The 18510-nt window shown below is 42.3% G+C and overlaps 1 protein-coding gene across 15 annotated transcripts in view; it reads left to right on the top strand.

Moving 5' to 3' along the window:
• The window catches only part of PARD3 (par-3 family cell polarity regulator), a 661972-nt gene extending 648430 nt beyond the window's left edge, over positions 1 to 13542 (top strand). For all 15 annotated transcript variants that reach the window (XM_060658990.3, XM_060658996.3, XM_060658994.3 and 12 more), the window contains 2 exons: positions 4833 to 4960; positions 11522 to 13542. In XM_060658990.3, the coding sequence (XP_060514973.1) occupies positions 4833 to 4960; positions 11522 to 11918 (525 nt within the window). In that variant the 3' untranslated portion in view covers positions 11919 to 13542. The remainder of the gene's footprint in view (positions 1 to 4832; positions 4961 to 11521) is intronic.
• The last annotated feature ends 4968 nt before the right edge of the window (positions 13543 to 18510 follow it).

The following is an 18510-nucleotide window of genomic DNA, read 5'->3' as shown; positions in this document are numbered from 1 at the left end:
GAGCTGCAATTTTCAGTAACCTGCTGTTTAAGGAGGGGGAAAAGTAGATCCAAACACTGGTTGGCAAAGATGAGAGAAAGACAAACGGTGTGTAAAAAACGAACATGTATTTATGAAAATTTAATGAGGGAAACTGGTTTGCTCTGCAGATTTTTCAAGCATTACTCACATCATTAGCAGCAATTAGGCTTTTCAACATTCAGAACCCACAAGAGTTCGATCAATAGTTGTAACAGTATCTTGTGTGATGGGACAGAGGTGGAAGGCTGTGAAGGCAGGATGTATAAACAAAAGTTAATTTTGTTTTGATTAAAAGTTGTAAATGAATCTACTACACAGAATAATTACCAAGCTTAGTGGTTGCCACTTTTTTTTTTTTCAAGTTTATTTATTTATTTTGAGAGAGGGAGAGAGAGAATCCCAAGCAGGCTCCATGCTGTTAGCGTAGAGCCCAGATCGGGGCTCTATCCGTGAACTGTGAGATCATGACCTGAGCCAAAACCAAGAGTTGGACGCTGAAGTGACTGAGCCACCCAGGCGCCCCGGCAGTTACCACTTCTAAACAGAGTGAACAGTTTATGCTTTTTACATGATTCAATGGCATAAAAGTCTTCCTACCCTCTACCAAATCTTTAAATTGCCATTTTATCAGAATGTGGAATTTATATTAGGGTTACAGCAAGTTTGAATTGCCAACATAGAAATTCCAAATCTCAGGTGGATGTGTGTCCTTTTAGTTATTGTCACCATCATCATCTTTATCATCACTTTTCCTCTGAAGCAGTTGAACTTGTATCTTATTTTTGTTTTCCATATGTGCCCTTGAACACAGGTGAAAATTTGAACATTTTATTCATTTTGAATAGAAAACTCACTCAAAAGTATCATTTGTAAGAATAGTACATATATGTGTGTATATGTGAAGATATACAGGTGCACACACACATATGCTTACACACTATGTGAAGAAAAATTAGAGTATTTAAAAATTATTTTCTATAAATGCTAATAAAAGAGTAATTAATTTTATTTCATAAATGACACATGCACTCATAGATTAAGCTCTAAAAGTCTTCCAATATTCCTGGCTCTAAATGGTACTGACACTTTGTATGCTGTATAGTTATTTTTGTTCTTTCTTTAGTCTTAACAGTTTTGTTTTATATTCTTATTTTGGAAAAATAAGAATGATTTTATTTAACTGAGAAAAATGTTTAGTTAATGAAATCTGGTGAAAACACTATGTTTTCACCAGTGATTTTTGATATTTTGTTTTACACTAATAAGTGATAGCCAAATTGTGTAGCCTTCCCAAACTTTACATAATTTTTTGTATTGTATAAATACTGTCTCTCTATAATCACGATAGAGACCAATACTTTGCAGCTCATTTATAAAAGAAACATGCATAGTTTTCGCTTGTGGCTTTAAACATAAACCATGAAGAAATTTACATATCATGGTCCTCCAGTGTACTGTGTAACAGATAACCATGTATTTATTTCTATTTACTACCTCTACATTATTATGGCCCTGCCAACCTTGGCAATTTTTTTACTTTAAAGGTCATTGCTTGTCACAAATTTCATCATAAACAAGGCCAGGTCATCTGAGATTTGTATTCTTAAAACAGAGCTCTTATTGTCTGGCAGATATCCAGAATTAATATTTTAAAAATTTTTTTTAATGTTTATTTATTTTTGAGAGAGAAAGACAAAATGCAAATGGGGGAGAGACAGAGAGAGGGAGACACAGCACCTGAAGCAGGCTCCAGGCTCTGGGCTGTCAGCACAGAGTCCGACGCAGGGCTCGAACTCACACACTGTGAGATCATGACCTGAACTGAAATCAGACGCTTAACTGACTGGGCACCCAGGCACCCCTTGATCTCCAGAATTATTACAATTATAATTTACCTGTGTGTTTCCCTGTATATATGTTACTTTGTGGTTGTAGCTGTTAATGCTGTTCTTTTTGAAAACATGAACTTCTCCCCGGGGTTACAAATTACCTTTCTTCATTTTTATTATTTTGGACTCCAGACACATTATTCTATTTCTGCCATAGAGATGGAAACCACTGTATTTAAAAGTCAGGATTGTCGATTATAATACTGCTCCCACAATTTACATTTTTATGAGATCACCATTGAAGTCACGAATCAGGTTATTTTTGATTCGGGCCAAGTATAAAACTTGCCAGGATAAACTTACGTCAGTGTTGCTCTAGGCTGGTCATGTATACAATCTTCCTTGAGATCTGTGGCTCAGTAACATTTCATCTTAAAGATAAGGGGAATTCTTCTTAAGAACCTACCCTTCTGCATGCTTTGAAAAAAGAAATGGAATAAAAGTCATCGTAGTGGGCAGACTAGTATGAAATATGTCAGTTTGCCAGTACCAAACTCATTCACTCATGTTAAGTTTTCAGATCCTGTGTGATGATAATTTTATTATTGGAGTTCATCAAGATCCAACTGGGTCCTTGCCATGGATAAGGTTTGAGGTGCACAGTGTCAGAAAACACACAGTTGAGGAAACAAAAGCCTTTCAACTTTTTTTTTTTTTTTTCTGTCAGAATCAAATTCTCAGGCCTCTGGGAGAAACAACTTAAAAATACACCTGAAATGTCTACAAGACCTTGCATTTTCTTTTCACATCTCCACAAGCAGTGTGTCACAGAACAGCATGAGCTTAAGAAGCCCGTTACTAAATCCTGCTGCAGAATGCCAGATCTCTCAAGACTGCTTGACACATGTATATAGCTTATACTGAGTGAAAAGGAAAGGGAAACGTGGTTCTTTTTGAGGGTGGAAAGAAAATTGTGTAGTATTTTCTTGCTTTGCTTTCCCTCTGTCCAGTGGCTTCTCTCAAGCTTCCCAAGCCTCACCCTGAACAATAGAGCTGCTTGGTTTTCTTTTTGGCCAGCCTCATCAAGTGTAATGGAAGAAAATGTCTGTCTTCTTTAATGTAGTTGATGAACAATTGGTTGATGCTTTGTTTACATAAGCAGAACTCACTCGGCAAAGTGTTTTCCTCGCTCAAGGCACCACTGATGTGTTATTTGAACGGTGTTGTGGAGCGGGTCTCAGAACACACATTTGTTCCAGTGAGTGTGGTTATAAACATCCACTAGTAGAGACTGGGGTATTGTAAAGCCTAATCTCTTCACACATTATTTTTGTATCGGGATATTTTTAATATGCCCACTGACTATGCCCATATGCTTTGAAATTTTTGCCCCATATAATCCTTATTATTGCTTACCCACAAATAAGATAATGCTGGCCAGGCAGAAAGAGAACAATAGATGATGCTTTCTTTCTGTTCACACAAAAGCCAACCACAGGAGCCACTCCTTAAGTAACAAGCCCACATGCTACCTTACAACTCTCCAAATGAATGCAAAGACTGTTATTTTAGGAAACTATTATCAAGTCAAAGTCTGCCATTGGTGTCTACCAGAGAAAATCGATAGCTTGTTTTTAAGAGGCATTCTTCATTCAGAATATGCCTATTGCACAATGCTGCGTCACACAAAGGGGAGCAGAGGTTAGCAAGTGCCAAAAAGGATTACTTAGTGAATGTCACTGATGCTACGATAAACCACTGTTGGGTGTTTTATAGAGTTAGAGGCATCGTTGTCTATTTTGAGCAGACCAACTTTCATTTTCAAAGGGCAGATCTAGAAGGTAAGCTAAAAACTGTCAGTGAGAAGCTGAAGCATCCACAGGGGCTTGATCTGCATGGCACAATATACACAACCAAATATCTGAGTTTGCTGAGAGGCAGCAATCAGTGGATGACCTGCTGACCAAAGTATTTAGCCAGAAGGAGTAGAAATTTCTCTATAGGGTATAATTAACCTAGGTAAAAATGCCATTTCCTAATAAGTAAGGGAAAATGTATTGTCTCATAACCAATTCAAGGAGCTGTTAGCTGTTAGCTGTTAGGGTTTATTCTTTTGATGAGTGTTTCCATTTGGCTGCCACCCCTGGGTTGGAGGAGACCTATACATGGTGAACGGTGCCTAGTGTCAACGAATCTCCATTCAGAATTTAGCCATCACCCTTTAGGAGAAGGGGAATGAGTTCTATTGTAGCCCTACTGCTAGCCTAAAATAGGTAACCGCTGAGAAAATTCACCAGCACAGCCAACTTGCAAGTGCACACCCATGGACTTTCCCACTTCTGTGAATTATTGTAGCAAAATTTATTTACTTATTTATTTTTGACATTGGCATCTTATGCTCTCCTGAGGAGCCTTGCTCCCCTGTACTTGCTGGATATACAGGGGATGCAAACTGGTGTCTAATGTTAGTATTTACCAAACCATCAGGAAGACTGGAAAAGTTGACCCCTCAGGGCACCTGGGTGGCTCAGTCTTCAGGGTCTGATTTCAGCTGAGGTCATGATCTTCTGGTGAGTTTGAGCCCCCACATCGGGCTCACGGCTCTCAGCACAGAGCCTGCTTCTGATCCTCTGTCCCTTACTTCTCTCTCTACCCCTCCCCTGTGCTCGCTCGCTCTCTCTCTCTCTCTCTCTCTCCCTCAAAAATAAACATTAAATAAAAGAGAAGGAAAAGTTGGCCTCTCAATTTCAGACCATTCTAAAGCCATAATCAAAATTTAAGATGCTTGAGTATTTGGGGCTCATAAAAGCAAATAGATAACCTCTTTTCTCACACTTGGGAAAACTGCAGTTGGCTTTTTAAAAACTCACCACATCTGTAACATGTTTCTAGGTCAATCCTTAAGAATCGGAATGAGGCCCACCGGCCACATGATAGCCAGACTGCCTCTCTCGCTAAGCGTGTCGCATTTTTGCCCTTCAGCCCAACTCCAGAGCGGCGGCGCAGAGCGGCAGGCACTCGGTGTCGGTAGAGGTGCAGATGCAGCGCCAGCGGCAGGAGGAGCGCGAGGGGTTCCAGCAGGCCCAGCGCCAGTACAGCTCCCTGCCCCGGTAAGTCCCAGCCGGCCCCGCGGGAAGCCTCTCCTCCATGCGCTCGTCCTGCGGGAGCCAGCAGGCAGAGGGCGCTGCTCAGCCTGCCCCCCATCTGACCCCTGGAAAGAGGCCCCCCCGGAAGAAAGAAAAGTGTGGCAGGAGCTGCCGGCATTGTCACCCCCAAGCTCCCTAACCGCGAGCGAGATGATCTGCCATAGGAGCATCGGGCTGAGGGGTCACACCCGGGCTCTGGTACTGGTTCTGCTACTTCCCAGGTGGCCGCGGACCGGACGGGTTCTTCATCTGAAAAATGGAAAGCTAACACTTATTTTGCCTGGCTGGTGGGGTGACTAGAGTGTCTGATGCTGTGTAAACCTAGAGCTCCATGAAACGGTTGTATGGGGGGGGGGGGGGGGGGGCGGTGCTCCACGGTCTGTGCCCAGGTAGGATCTCTCTTGCTCTCCCGCCATCCTTAACACTTGTTCAGTGCGGATCCTCAGAGTCCCAGGGATGCCCACCTCATGAGCAGACTAGCCCGGGGGGGGGGGGGTGGGGGGGGGTTGGTATCTGCCGGGCTCCCCGCAAGGAGGTACCTCAGCCCCACGGGTTCTCTGCCAAAGGCCTGGAGAGCACTCAGGTGACCGAGCCCTAATACCCTGAAATGATAGCCCTTTTCCCATCTGAGTATTTCCTCCGTGCACAGTGAAGAATAAAAGTACCTATTTAAAAATACTCATCTTCCCAAACTTCCTATGATTCACTCCTATAATCACAATTCTTACAGGCATTTGTTGTATTTCAAAACCAGGTGACAAAAGCATTTTGGCGGAAAAAATCCACCTACCATGTTTGTATCAAGTAGATTGCTTTGATTTTGAACAGAGCAGTGTGGAGGCAATGTTTCTCTGTGTAAACTTGACTGACCTATACAAAAGTGGTCTTGATTTGCTTCTAATTTTTAATAAGGATGAGTCCCTGTAAATGTTAAATAATCCCTATAATAACAGCGAGGGACTTGGCTACATTGACATGGATCAGACAAGGGAATGAGGATGTGAATGAAAATCTACCAGGATGAGTAGCGTCATTCTCCTAATGGTAGTTTACTACTATTGTAGTATTGTTCATTCAGTTGTTCTTTTTTCATCTAGAAAGCTGTATCTCCTTTGAAAACTAAATTATTTTTTTCTTTTAAATAAGAGAATTGCTTTTTTTCTTTCACATAGGAGAATAACTATTTATTTAGCCCACTCTGGGTAAGAGTCACTGAAATTTAGGTCTGGACAGGACCTTGAACATGTTGTCTTACAAGGAAGCAGCTCAGAGAAATTAAGTAACTTCCCCCAAGGTCCCACAGCTGGTCCATAATTTCTGCCAGAATTCAAACCCACACCTGCCCGTTCCCTAAACCCTGATTTCATAAGGCTCATTGCTACCGAGGGTTTTGGTTCACAAGTCTGGAATGTCAGTGGGTGTAGGTGCAAAGTTCCTCCCTGTGCTCTACTTCCCTTAGCATATGGAAGAAGGCCGCTGTATGAACCAGCCCCATGCATCAAATGTGAAACATTCCAGGATTATACATAAAGGTTTTTCTGTATAAAATCCTCCACCCTGCCTGTTTGGCTTGCGTTCCATCAGATGGATGAGTGTGATCAGGTCAATGGATTGACATACCTGACGGTCAGTAGCACATCATGGCCTATGCGAATGGCATTGCCTGTGCAGGGGCTGTGATCTTATTTGATTGGCAAATTGTTTGACTTCATAAATTTTAGTTGTGTTTGAGAGTATAAGAAATGGAGGAGAAATATCAGAAAGCACATGTAAGAGGCGGAGTGAGGTGGGAAATGCACAGGGCTGAGGAAGGGAAGTGGGAGAGATGGTGGGTGAGGGCCCAGAAGTGTACACAGCCTGGCGTGAGAAGAACCACCAGGGTCCCAGTCCTGGGCAAGAGGGCAAAGAGGGATCACTGACTTTTTCCTGGTCGTGTTCCCAGGTAGCTCCATATTCCAAACTGATGCTCTGCTGTCTTTTCCACCTCCTCCTCTAGGCTGCCCTTCCTTGCTCCCCTTCTCCCTTCTGAAGCACCTGGTAGAAGGATCTAATTCATGGAAGGGAGGGTTGCTGCTGCTGGTACTGCCGCCGTCTGGAGTGTTTCCCTAAATAATAAAAACTCCCTCTGGGTTCAGCGTAGCCCCCTTATTACTACTAGGCATTTTATTCTGTGTTGATATGACAAAAGCAGAAATCCCACGATGAAAAAGTTGTTTCAGGCAAGAGGTCTGGGAGGTCTCTACAGCCTGTTCTCTGCCTTTAGAGTACAGTTTCTGGATGGGAGTGTATATTTGTGGGAAGATTTAGGAATGCTGAGCCACACCCAGCTTAGGCACCACTTGACAAAGGCTGTGTGCGGAGATCTGGAGGAAGGTAACAAGACCAAAGAGGAGCTCAGAGGGAGATAGCAAGAACCTACATTGGCTTGAGTCAAAACCAGATTTCTGACATGTGATATTCTTCAAAGACGCTTGACCTCTGCTTTTCAGATGTTGACAGCAGAGTTTTGTCTAAACAAGTTGGTATGGCATTCGATACCAAAAAGACTTCACACACAACAGAAGTTCTCTTGAAAAGTGGAGCGTAGGGGCGCCTGGGTGGCTCAGTCGGTTGGGCGGCCGACTTCAGCTCAGGTCATGATCTTGCGGTCCGTGAGTTCTAGCCCCGCGTCGGGCTCTGTGCTGACAGCTCAGAGCCTGGAGCCTGCTTCATATTCTGTGTCTCCCTCTCTCTGACCCTCCCCTGTTCATGCTCTGTCTCTCCCTGTCTCAAAAATAAATAAACGTTAAAAAAAAAAAAATTAAAAAAAAAAAAAGAAAAGTGGAGCGTAAAATAAAACAAATGGTCGAGACTTTGTACCAGTAGCACTAGAGAAAGGGGTCTGAATTGAAGGGACGTATACAAGCCGAAGTGGTGTGTAAATTCTCACTGTGAATAACCAACTTATAGACGGAATTCAAATTACATTTTGAAATGTCGGTAAGGGATGCTAGTCAAGTCGTATCACTAGTTCGGGAGGAAAGGAGACCTGAGAGGACCCACACTTAATTCTCAGTCAGAATAGGGTTCCTTTTTAATTTTTTTTTTTTATTCCTAAACTACTTATTCTTTTTTCTTCTTTACTCTCTTTTCTTGAATCCTTTTAAAATTTCTAGATTACTGTCTTAGTGTTCAAAAGGCAACTCTAAAACTGAGTAGAAACATGTTCAGTTATAGTCACTGATAGAAAGACTTACTGAAGATCCTTTATGAAATATATGTATTTTTTTCTTCTCCTGCTGACTCTCCATTTGCTCTTCATCTTTCCTTCTCCATGGCTTCCCGTCTGTTGGTGGTAGACTTCTCTGCTCTGTACACCTCACTTCCCCTCTGTCTTCCGCACCCAGACATGGTCTCCCCACCAGGCCCATTTATTATGTCTCTCAGCTGCTTGTCAACTTGTCAGCCTTGGTATTTATATCTTTCTTCATCCTTCTATGTCCTCCTCACCTTAGTGACTAAATTGCTTTCCTGAGGCATTGGGTCTTTGGTGTAAGATGATGGTCTACATGATGGTGGTCTTCAAGCCATACTGGAAGAAGTTATAATCATTAAGTGATAGCTATTGCCAAACCGGGGCACTTGCCCTGAGTGGATTCAGAAAACTCTAGTAGGCTCATTCTAGGACCAGACACACCTGTGTGTTGGTTATAAAGAAATTCAGTGAACAGAGATTGCTGCTGTTGTTATTTGTGGCCTTTGACTAAGCAATCATGGGACAGTAAAAAGCTTCTTTCCAGTCTCTCAGAAAGTGGAGTTGTCTTCACTTAGAGAAGCTTCTTCAGTTATTCTTTGGTGCCTCTCCCTGCTTCTTGATTTCTACCCAATCCTTCTCACAAAGGATGGAAAGCTAATATTTTTTTAAATTTTTATTTAAAATTTTTTTAATATTTATTTATTTTTGAGAGAGAGAGAGAGAGAGAGAGAGAGAGAGAACACGAGCAGGGGAGGGGCAGAGAGAGAGGGAGACACAGAACCCGAAGCAGGCTCCAGGCTCTGAGCTGTCAGCACAGAGCCTCACATGGGGCTTGAACCCACGAACCACAAGATCATGACCTGAGCTGAAGCCGGACACTTAATGGCTGAGCCTCCCAGGCGCCCCGGAAAGCTAATATTTTGTTTATTGTTTTCCTTTGGTCACAAAGATGTCTCCCAAAACCCAGAGGCTAATCTTTGATGACAAAGTGACTTTGCCTTCAAACTAACTCTTCCAACACCCATTAGTCAGCCATTTACTGTGTGACACACTTTTCTAAGCATTTTACATGTGTTATTTCACTTATTTTTCCCCGTATCCTATGAGGTTAGATATCTGGCCTGTTTCACAGATGAGACAACTTGGGCCCAAACAGTATAACCCTCCTGGGGTCACACAGCCGGCAAGTGGCAGACAGGATTGGAATCTCTATCTACCTGAACCTAAGCATCATGTAGAAAACTTTCATTGTCTGCTATTTTCTCGAGTTTCTCTATGATCTGATCATTTCTTGTCCTCTCCTTAATTGAGAGCTTGTTGATACCACACTTATCACGAAAACATGTGTATATATGTGTTTGTGTGCCTGTATCTATATATATGTTCTTTCCCCACATATCTTACTTCAACCCTCAGCGAGGTCTTCTTTCTTCCCTCTAGACAGCTTAGTTTGAAGAAAATTTTAGCTACAAGAAATTCTTCTTTCACATCATCATAATTTCTATCCCTCAAAAACCTTTAGTGACTTCTTGATGTGTTTAAATAAAAAAAGACTCTGTCTTCCTGAAATGATTCAAAACTCAGCTTACGGTGCATGAGAGCCATAGAGCGAAGCCTTGGGCTTTATAGAGTTGGGGGTTGGGGGCTCGAGAGGGTTAGTGGATCTCAGTAGGCTAAGGATGAAAAAGAGGTGAAATTTCTGTGGCCTACTTCTGGTTATCTTTAAATTGATTACTAACCCATGAAGGAATTCCACTTTTGTTGCTGTAACATCAGTAACAAGTTCGTTGTTTTAATTAAAGTTTCATGATTAATGTCAAATCCCTGGTTTCGTGCTGGTACTTTCCATCATTCATGTCCCTGGGCAGATTAATTTATGACTTTTTAAGTGAAGATAATCAGTGCTTTAGGCAAATAAACTATTCCATCAAATCTAAGGATTCTTGCCTGGGCTGATTGTACGAATGGTCTGATTCCCATTAAAAGAGAACCAGATAAAGATACTGGACACTGTTCAGTTAATCACAGTCATATCCAGAGATGATGCTGGACACCCCCAACTACATTTTAGGCCATGTGGAAAACGGGGAGATTTCATCCCAAACCATACTGATGGCACTTCTCAATGTTCAAAAATGCAAATGCTTCATTCCTGTGAGAGCCCCAGTGTCTGCATAGATCGCATTTTCCCTTCAGAGTCTTTCTGAACATCCTGTCATGTTGTGTGTGTTGATGTGAAAGCCTGAGCAATACATACTGTCGCCAAATGATTTTCTTATTGATAAATGGAGCAATATATTTTGTTTTATTACTCAATTCTCTCTTCCTCTCTTCCATTTTTAAGGCGAAAAATTAGGACATGTCTTCCTTTCTGGCACAAATTGTTTTACTTTATCATAGCCAATCTTATTGTAAATTCATAAAAGCATCTAGAGACTTGATAGTAAATTAAAGATGTTTCAAAACAATAATGTTTCCTGAAATGATGTGCAACTTTATTGCAGAAGTGATAAGACTTAGAAATTTCTATATGGCTCTGATTTATTTCCCTATCCTGGAGTGACAGAATGGGAGTTAAGTAGGTTATCCCTGCCTTCAGGGAGGGTATGGTGTGTAGGAAAATAGTGCTTACTTTACAGACTTCCCAGGTTCTACAGGCCTGATGAGCATATATGCTGGAGAGTGTCGGTTGCTGACATATACATCTCGAAAGCCAGGACTTTAAGGGACTGCCTGTTGCATTTTTAATCATATAGGAGTCTAGACTTAAATCTTTCATAACTGAACTCATATTGTAATCCATTACATGTACTTCCTATTAGCTAGTGTCTCGGGCATTATGGTGGCAGCTGTGTAAAATATTTGTTTTGCTTGTTTAGGATTGAATTGTAACATTCTAAAACGAGCAATTCCTGCTGGGGTAGAAGCTGCCAGATCACTAATACCCCCGTACAGAGTCTTGCCAGTGTGTCTAAATTGCAGGAGGTACTGTTACCCTATGCAGAATCAATAGTGCCTACGGAGACACAGAAGGAGGACCCTTACTTTTGGATAGCCACCCAAGCCCTCAGTGCTCTCTCCTGTTTAGCCATTGTTTGCTGAGGACAGTCCTGTGTTAATCCTCCAGCCCGCATCACTGTGGCTGACACAGGATTGCAGTGCAGCACTATTGGTTGAGAGGTTCAAATGCATATTCCACTTCCCCCCTCCCCCACCTCCTTTCTCCCTTTCCTTTCTCTCTCTCCCCTTCTCCCAAGCCTCACACTAACCTTTGGGATTTGCTTTTCTAGGCAAAGCAGGAAAAACGCCAGCTCTGTGTCCCAGGATTCCTGGGAGCAGAACTACCCCCCTGGGGAAGGCTTCCAGAGTGCCAAGGAGAACCCCAGATACTCCAGCTACCAGGGCTCCAGGAACGGCTATCTGGGCGGGCACGGCTTCAACGCCAGGGTGATGCTGGAGACCCAGGAGCTCCTTCGCCAGGAACAGAGGCGGAAAGAGCAACAGATGAAGAAGCAGCCTCCTCCTCCCGAGGGGCTCAACAACTATGACTCATACAAGAAAGTCCAGGACCCCACTTACACCCCTCCCAAGGGGCCCTTCCGGCAGGACGTGCCCCCCTCCCCTTCTCAGGTCGCTAGGCTGAACAGACTCCAGACTCCTGAGAAAGGGAAACCCTTCTATTCCTGAACAGGAGAAGAGTGGAGGCTTCATGTCATGCAATAAAGGACATTTTCTTATGAAGACTTGTATTTTGGGAGTTTTTTTAAAACCTTGATGGTACTATGGAATTTTTCTGTTTGTTGGTATCAGTGCCTTTAAGCAGTATGGGCGAAGAAATGGAAGGCCTTAATGTCTTTGCCACTATGTCTCAAGTGTCTATTTCATGGAAGGATTTCCCACCATCTGACAATCATCTGTTCGAGGCATTCACATGCTCTGCACCTCTCTGGAGTACCAGGAATGTTCACCTCCTCCATGAGATGTCCATGGCTTTATGTTACAGCCCCCTACAACTTGTGACAAATTACCTTGAAGTTGAAGGTGATATTGATCCCTCGTTCTCCCCTTTCGGTTTTCTTTGATGTGAGGCGACATCCCAATCTCTGGTGGATCAAAGTGGGTGACATACACCAGAAATTGGGGCTTTATGGTACTTCACAGCACAGTCATTTATGGTACTTTGTGATCAGTGTGGTTTTCCCTGTTCTCTCCCAGCTCCTTGCAACAGGAAAGTTCCTTCATCCTAGTAAAGAAGCTAAGCCATATCCAACACTGTCTGGTTATCATGGGGGTCCTTTTGCAACTGCCTTATAACTCGACATTACCAATAAAGCGATCATTGCAGTCTGTGTTTATAAATACACTTGTTCGGTCACGTTCCTGACACGTGTGTTGAGTCAGCGCAGCTCTGTGTGGGGGACGAGGGACAGGGAGTGACTTCTGGTCGGGGAAGAATGGAGCCTGCCCACCGGCCCTGTGCATATCATGACATGGGAGGTGGTAGCTAAGAAAAGAATTCTCCCAGGATGAGCTTCTGGCCCACAACATCCCAGTAATTATTTTAATTAGTTTTCGTTTGACAGGTTGGCAGGAAGGGCATAGAGTGAGACAAAGATAAATCAGACGGTCGTTTTGGGATTCTAAAAACTCATTGGCTTGCAACAGTTTTTAAAGTCAGTTGGAAATCACGTTTGTCTAGCACACCCAGATGCTGTATCTCTGCCTGGTGATGCCATCCATGCTACTAGATAATTCTGCCACAAAACGAAGACAGATAAGGGAAAAGCTGTTACATCACCAAACAGTGGTAACAAAAGATTGCTCTCATGTCAATATTGTAATGTGTGTGGGGGTCACAAGGACCTCGATGGCTCCTGTGTTTTCAGCTGTCCGTCTGAACGTCATGTGTTGTGAACCATGGCTGGGTTGCTAAAGTGCCTGCAAATCCCGATGTGAAGAAAGCTTGAGATGAAAGCTCAGCACACCATGTATTAACAAAAAAAGAGAAAACAAACAAAAAAAGACATGTACCGATATGCCTTTTTTTTTTTTTTTACTGGCACATTGTATTTTTGTGTCCACTTGTTTTTAGAAAATATGTGAAGTGTCCACACGTGCCTGTGTCTCTTTTGCATTTCTGTGTAATGGTTCTATGTGTTCATAATGTGTGGCAATGTTTAAATGGTGTTACCAATGTAAGCACAGTGACCTTGGATGACAGCAGCTTTTTCTTACAGCCTTCCTTGAGCTGTGAGAAACAGCTTTCCCTGTACATATGAGACTTCTAATAAAAGGCATATTTCTTCCTGTTCTTTGTGGTGTCTCTAGTGCTCCTGTGGAAACTCCTAGCTGGGTTTTGGGTTGTTCATTTATTTTTTTTAAGTATATTAGCAGGTGTGATTTCTTTTTTCGTATTTAGAAAAAGTTGAAAGTTTCCTTATATCTGTGTGCAGAGATGGAAGTGCATGATTGACTGCTTACTTGAACACCTGAGGAGGGGACAAGAAAGAGAAAAGAACGTGCTTAATGAGTTTACTGGAAGGCTCAGGCTGCCAAAAGAAGCCTGGGGAATTTGGAATTGAAGGAGCCAATACTCTAGAGCTAAATAAAAGAAAAATTATTCAGAAAGCTACATAATATTCCCATTATTTTCCTTTGCTCCCTCTGGATCATTTCAGCAAGCCAAACATTCTGAGGGAGTCCTAGCCTTGAGTACCATGAGCCCAGAGAAAAGTCCAGATTCTTTTCCACTTTCAATACCAACCAGTTCTTATTTCCAAATTACACAATAAGGCTTTGCTATATCTTTTAGATTCATTAATATGTATATGGTACTTTGAAGGCATAAAGGGCACTAGATCTACCCTAGATGCGTCTTGCACACAAATATCCCTGTGCGCACCACCCCCCCACCCCCGCCTCCCGCAAAGGGCAAGCTTTGCACAGACCTGTTGCAAATTCCCTCCGTGTGGGGTGCCTGCATCAGCTGGTTGTCATAGCAGCCTTCGGCCTGTCACTAAATCCAATTCTGTCACCTCAGGATTAGTTATGAGAGGTGTGTAGCAAGCCAAGAAAATGGCACGTCTTTGGTTCTTATATGCATGCGAGGTGTGGGGAAGTAGAAAAGAGAAGATGGACAGATTTGTTAATTTTCTAACTGACCAGGAGGCCCATTGCAAATGCCAAAACTCACAGGTTGTTTATCTCAACGGACAGTGAGAAGTGGAGCAGGAGAGGTAATGTTGTATGTTGAGGGACCCCAATCACAAAGGGATTTGTAGATTAAAACTGACAATTTGAGCTACACTGAGAGAAGTAGGACTAGATATGAATCAGCACAGAAGGGGGACATGCTCTACAGAGCAGTCTTGTACAAATGGCTGACCTCTGGCTCCAGAGCAATTCCAAAGGACCCGGCAGGATGACGGGAAGAGCGTATCTACAGCAAGAGCCAGGCCAAGGGTAGTCAGCATGGGCACTGGGCTCTATGGCCTTGGGGGGGGGGGGGTAGTCCCGAGTCACAAAAGGGGGTCAGTGGCACCACCAAGGCCCACACTCAGATGAGGATGGGAGTGGAGTGACTCTGTTGTCCCTCAGTAAAGATGGTCCCACGGTTACATTATCACCACTCAGTCCATCAAGGCTATATAAAGTCTTATAAATACTTATAATTAGTTTATAAGATAATATGATATAAGACCTCTGTATCATATGTAAGTTAAACACTATCACCCGTCTCTTCTCCCTGTGGCTGGTTAGACCAAAGACAGTTCAGAAGTCAAAGCATCCCATGGCTGATAGGGCTGTCCCACTAATAGGAAGGAAAGTGGCACCTTGGCTTCTCACTTCTGCCACAGAAGTCAAATGTATCCAATAAAGGACCATAAACCAAACGAATTTTCTGTTTCTTTGGGGGCAATTGATTTAACTGCAAACCCATTTTGAAGAAGGGCAGCAAATAAGTGAACAGAGCTGACCACTTGGCCAGCAGTGTGCTTTTGTGATCCTGTTCCCACATGAGTCTGAAAACAAGGCCAGAGGGAAGGGACAAGGCTTCCCTGTCCACATCATTGTTGGTGATTAACCCAAATAGGGCCACCATCTTCCAAACTTCCCTCCCTTCTCCAATAGTTTTTATTAGAAAGTACACGTGTTTGCATGTGAGTGTAATGGGCATATGTAGCACATGTAAAACGCGTATGTAATTCTATATTTTTCTGGTTAGTTTAATGTGTTCTTTATTTCATCCTATGAGTCCTTGACACCCAGGTCTTGCCCCAGTTGAAATCAACCTAAGATGAAGCAGATAGTACTTTGCTTCTGGTTTTGTTTGCTTGTCCTGGAAGAATAAGTCACTAAGGTTCATCTAACTACCTCTAAGTATATCCCATTATGGGTGCTTCTGTGGATCATATAGTGTGCCAAAAATGTAAATGTCTATGTAACTCAGTTCTTTCTTCTTTTCTTCTTCTTTTTTCTCTCCTCTCCTCTCCTCTCCTTTCCTTTTCTTTTTAACAAAGATTACTCCACTGGTGACATGTCAGGTAAGGAGATAATCCTCTTTTCTTCAGACACAGGATATCATCTTAATAAGGCAGCTAATAAGAACGTTCACAGGTCAGAAAGTGAGAGTGACGGAGATGCTATAATGGAAAGCCACCTTCAGCTCTGAGTAATGATTAGATCACAATGCTGGTTGAATTAAATTTAATTTTTTTTTAATGTGTGGAGGATGAGGGTTATAATTTTGAGCATAAGCTTTTTTTTTTTTTAACAAGAAGCTGATATTTTACCTTAAATCTCACGGGGAAGGGGGGAGAGTGTCATTGAACTCCATGTAGAAGGGACTTATTTCCCATTAGATGGGTGCTTTTCTCTAAAATTCACCATCTTCCCAGCCAGTGCTCATCCCCTGTTCTTCCTCTTCCTCGAGTTTTCATATCCCATTCAGCAAAGTAAAAAATACATGGGTGTCCTGTGTTCACACGTCTCATTTCTGTAGGCTAAACCCCATATTATAGAATTTCATTTTGAAAGGCTTCCATTATGAGTCCTATAAGATCAGGCATCCTTTGCTGAAGACAAGATTTTTTTTTCTTCCTTTCTGAATTCAGATGTAAATGATGTTTTTATTTTCTGATTTTTAATTTTTTAAAGCAAATAATATGTGCATTGGCCTGTCACTCCCCAGGAAGATCCATTCCTTACTGGACATAGGAGGAGAGTACAAGAAACGAGGATAGAGCTCTCCCACGACGAGACTGAACAATTACTCATCTTTCATCCTCAGCGCTTATTTGCTCACAGGATCAATTAAATGTGTGAAAAACACGTTTTTCTGAATTGCTCAACTAACTGCTGAGTCACCTCACACTGTTGTTGGCTTAGAAAAGCCATTTGGAGTTTGTTCCCAGACACTGTGGATGTCTCATGATGCTCCGACTCTATTCCCGGGGTGTCGTCAGCCCCAGCAGATCAACGGCTGGAAGGTGATGCTGGTGGCAGGAGCCCTTCTCCGGTCTCTGAAGGCAAGTTTGCCACTTGCTAGGAGACTCCTCCCGAAGCTGAAGTTTGGCTTCCATGAAGGATTTTATGATGCAAATATTTTAAGTACAACTTTGAAGATTTTGCCATTAAAAACAGTCTCCATGGCTCAGGGCCCAGCCGACTGCAAACTACAAGGGGGAAAAGTGCCATATATTGCTGGCAAGTGACAGGAAGGAAAACAACACAAATTTCTAAACCAGTCGTGACCTTGGCTAATGATCTGGTTTCAGGGTTCAGTTCATATCTGACTTGCTTTTATTTAGCTCTAGTTGTCAGTGGCAACATACTATCACCGCTGTTTATGTTGGGATGAAATGGGTGAAGACATTAACGTAACAACCCAGAGACAGGTCAGATTAGGGCTCGCCAATGAATGGGGGGTATTTTGGAGTAATGCAAACCTTTGAACTTGCCTTGTGAAGCCTCAGAGTGAATTTGTCCTACACGTGCCCCAACCTTCAACTCCATTTCCAAACTTTCCTTCCTTTTATCTGCTTGGCTTGACTCCCATCTGAGCCCAAGGAGCTCCCACTCTAGTTCAGGCAACCAGATTCTACAGATTCAGATTCCACAAAATCTGAACCTGCAATGAGAGTACACAGGCCACCCCTGGCTTCCACTTTGCTTGATTTGTTCATGTAGCACTTTACAATTTTGCACAACTTTCTCATCTTCTCTGAGTCTCCAAACCCCGTGAAGCAGGTTAGAGAAATGAGAGCCCAGTTCTACACATGAGGAAACTGAGACTCCCTGAGTTCGTGGCTTGCCAGTTGGTGAGCAGCTCCATCAGAACATAAAACCCATTGTTCTGACAGCAGCCCACCTTTGCGGTGTAAAGTTGTATCAAAAGTAGAGGTTTTTTTGTTTTTAACAATTTTAAGGTCCTTACTTAATGATAACTCATTGATTGGGAAAAGAAACACCATATAATGTATAAAGAGTGATGAAGGTAGTAATGTCTTGAAAATAAATTTGGTAACCACCATGCCATTTACATATACTTGAAAATTCCATATGCATATATCACATATTGTAAATATATACATTACATGACATAAACAAAATGGTTTATTCACATTATAGGGCCAGTGTGTTTTAAATTTCAAATATGTACTGAAATAGATCATGCCAGGCTTCCATGTGGATTTGCAGACCCCACTGGTTCTCTTGTTGATAACCACTGTTCCATGCTTTGGGTCCTCTGCTTCACTATTTAAATCTCTTAGACCAGAAGGTATTCATTCCTAACTAAGCCAGGTTTTAACGTTCAGAAAAGAAAAGAGTCACATGAAATTGAAGACAGCGAAATTTCAAAAAATGATAAAATTAGTATCTGAAATAGGAAGAAAAGAGGATATAGTGGAGCACAGAGTGGCCACGACAAAAAGCCAATCCTAGCAGCCGCATTTCTGAAGCAGATGCAAAAGAGACCCCAAATCCTGAAACAAAATAGAAAAGATCACTGGGAGATTGTGAAACAATAACAATTTGCATTAAATCATCAGCTGTTTTCAGCACAGATGGGAAAAGCCTGTTAGGAAATGTTGTAAGACATGTGGAGTGGGTTTCAAGCTGGACATGCATTAAAAACATTCTTAAGCTTTCGCATTGGGAATAAAAATGTAAATCATTTTTAGTGATGATTTTTTTTCTTTACATATCATTATTCTTTGTATTTTATCTTATTTTTGTTAAGGAGATGACATAGTAATAGCCAGGGGGAAATGATCCA

The sequence above is a fragment of the Panthera onca genome, chromosome B4 (genome assembly GCF_046562875.1).
Source record: "Panthera onca isolate mPanOnc1 chromosome B4, mPanOnc1 haplotype 2, whole genome shotgun sequence".
In the NCBI taxonomy this organism is placed as follows: domain Eukaryota; kingdom Metazoa; phylum Chordata; class Mammalia; order Carnivora; family Felidae; genus Panthera; species Panthera onca.
The sequence above is the reverse complement of the archived record's forward strand: the minus strand, read 5'-3'. Positions and strand labels throughout refer to the sequence as shown.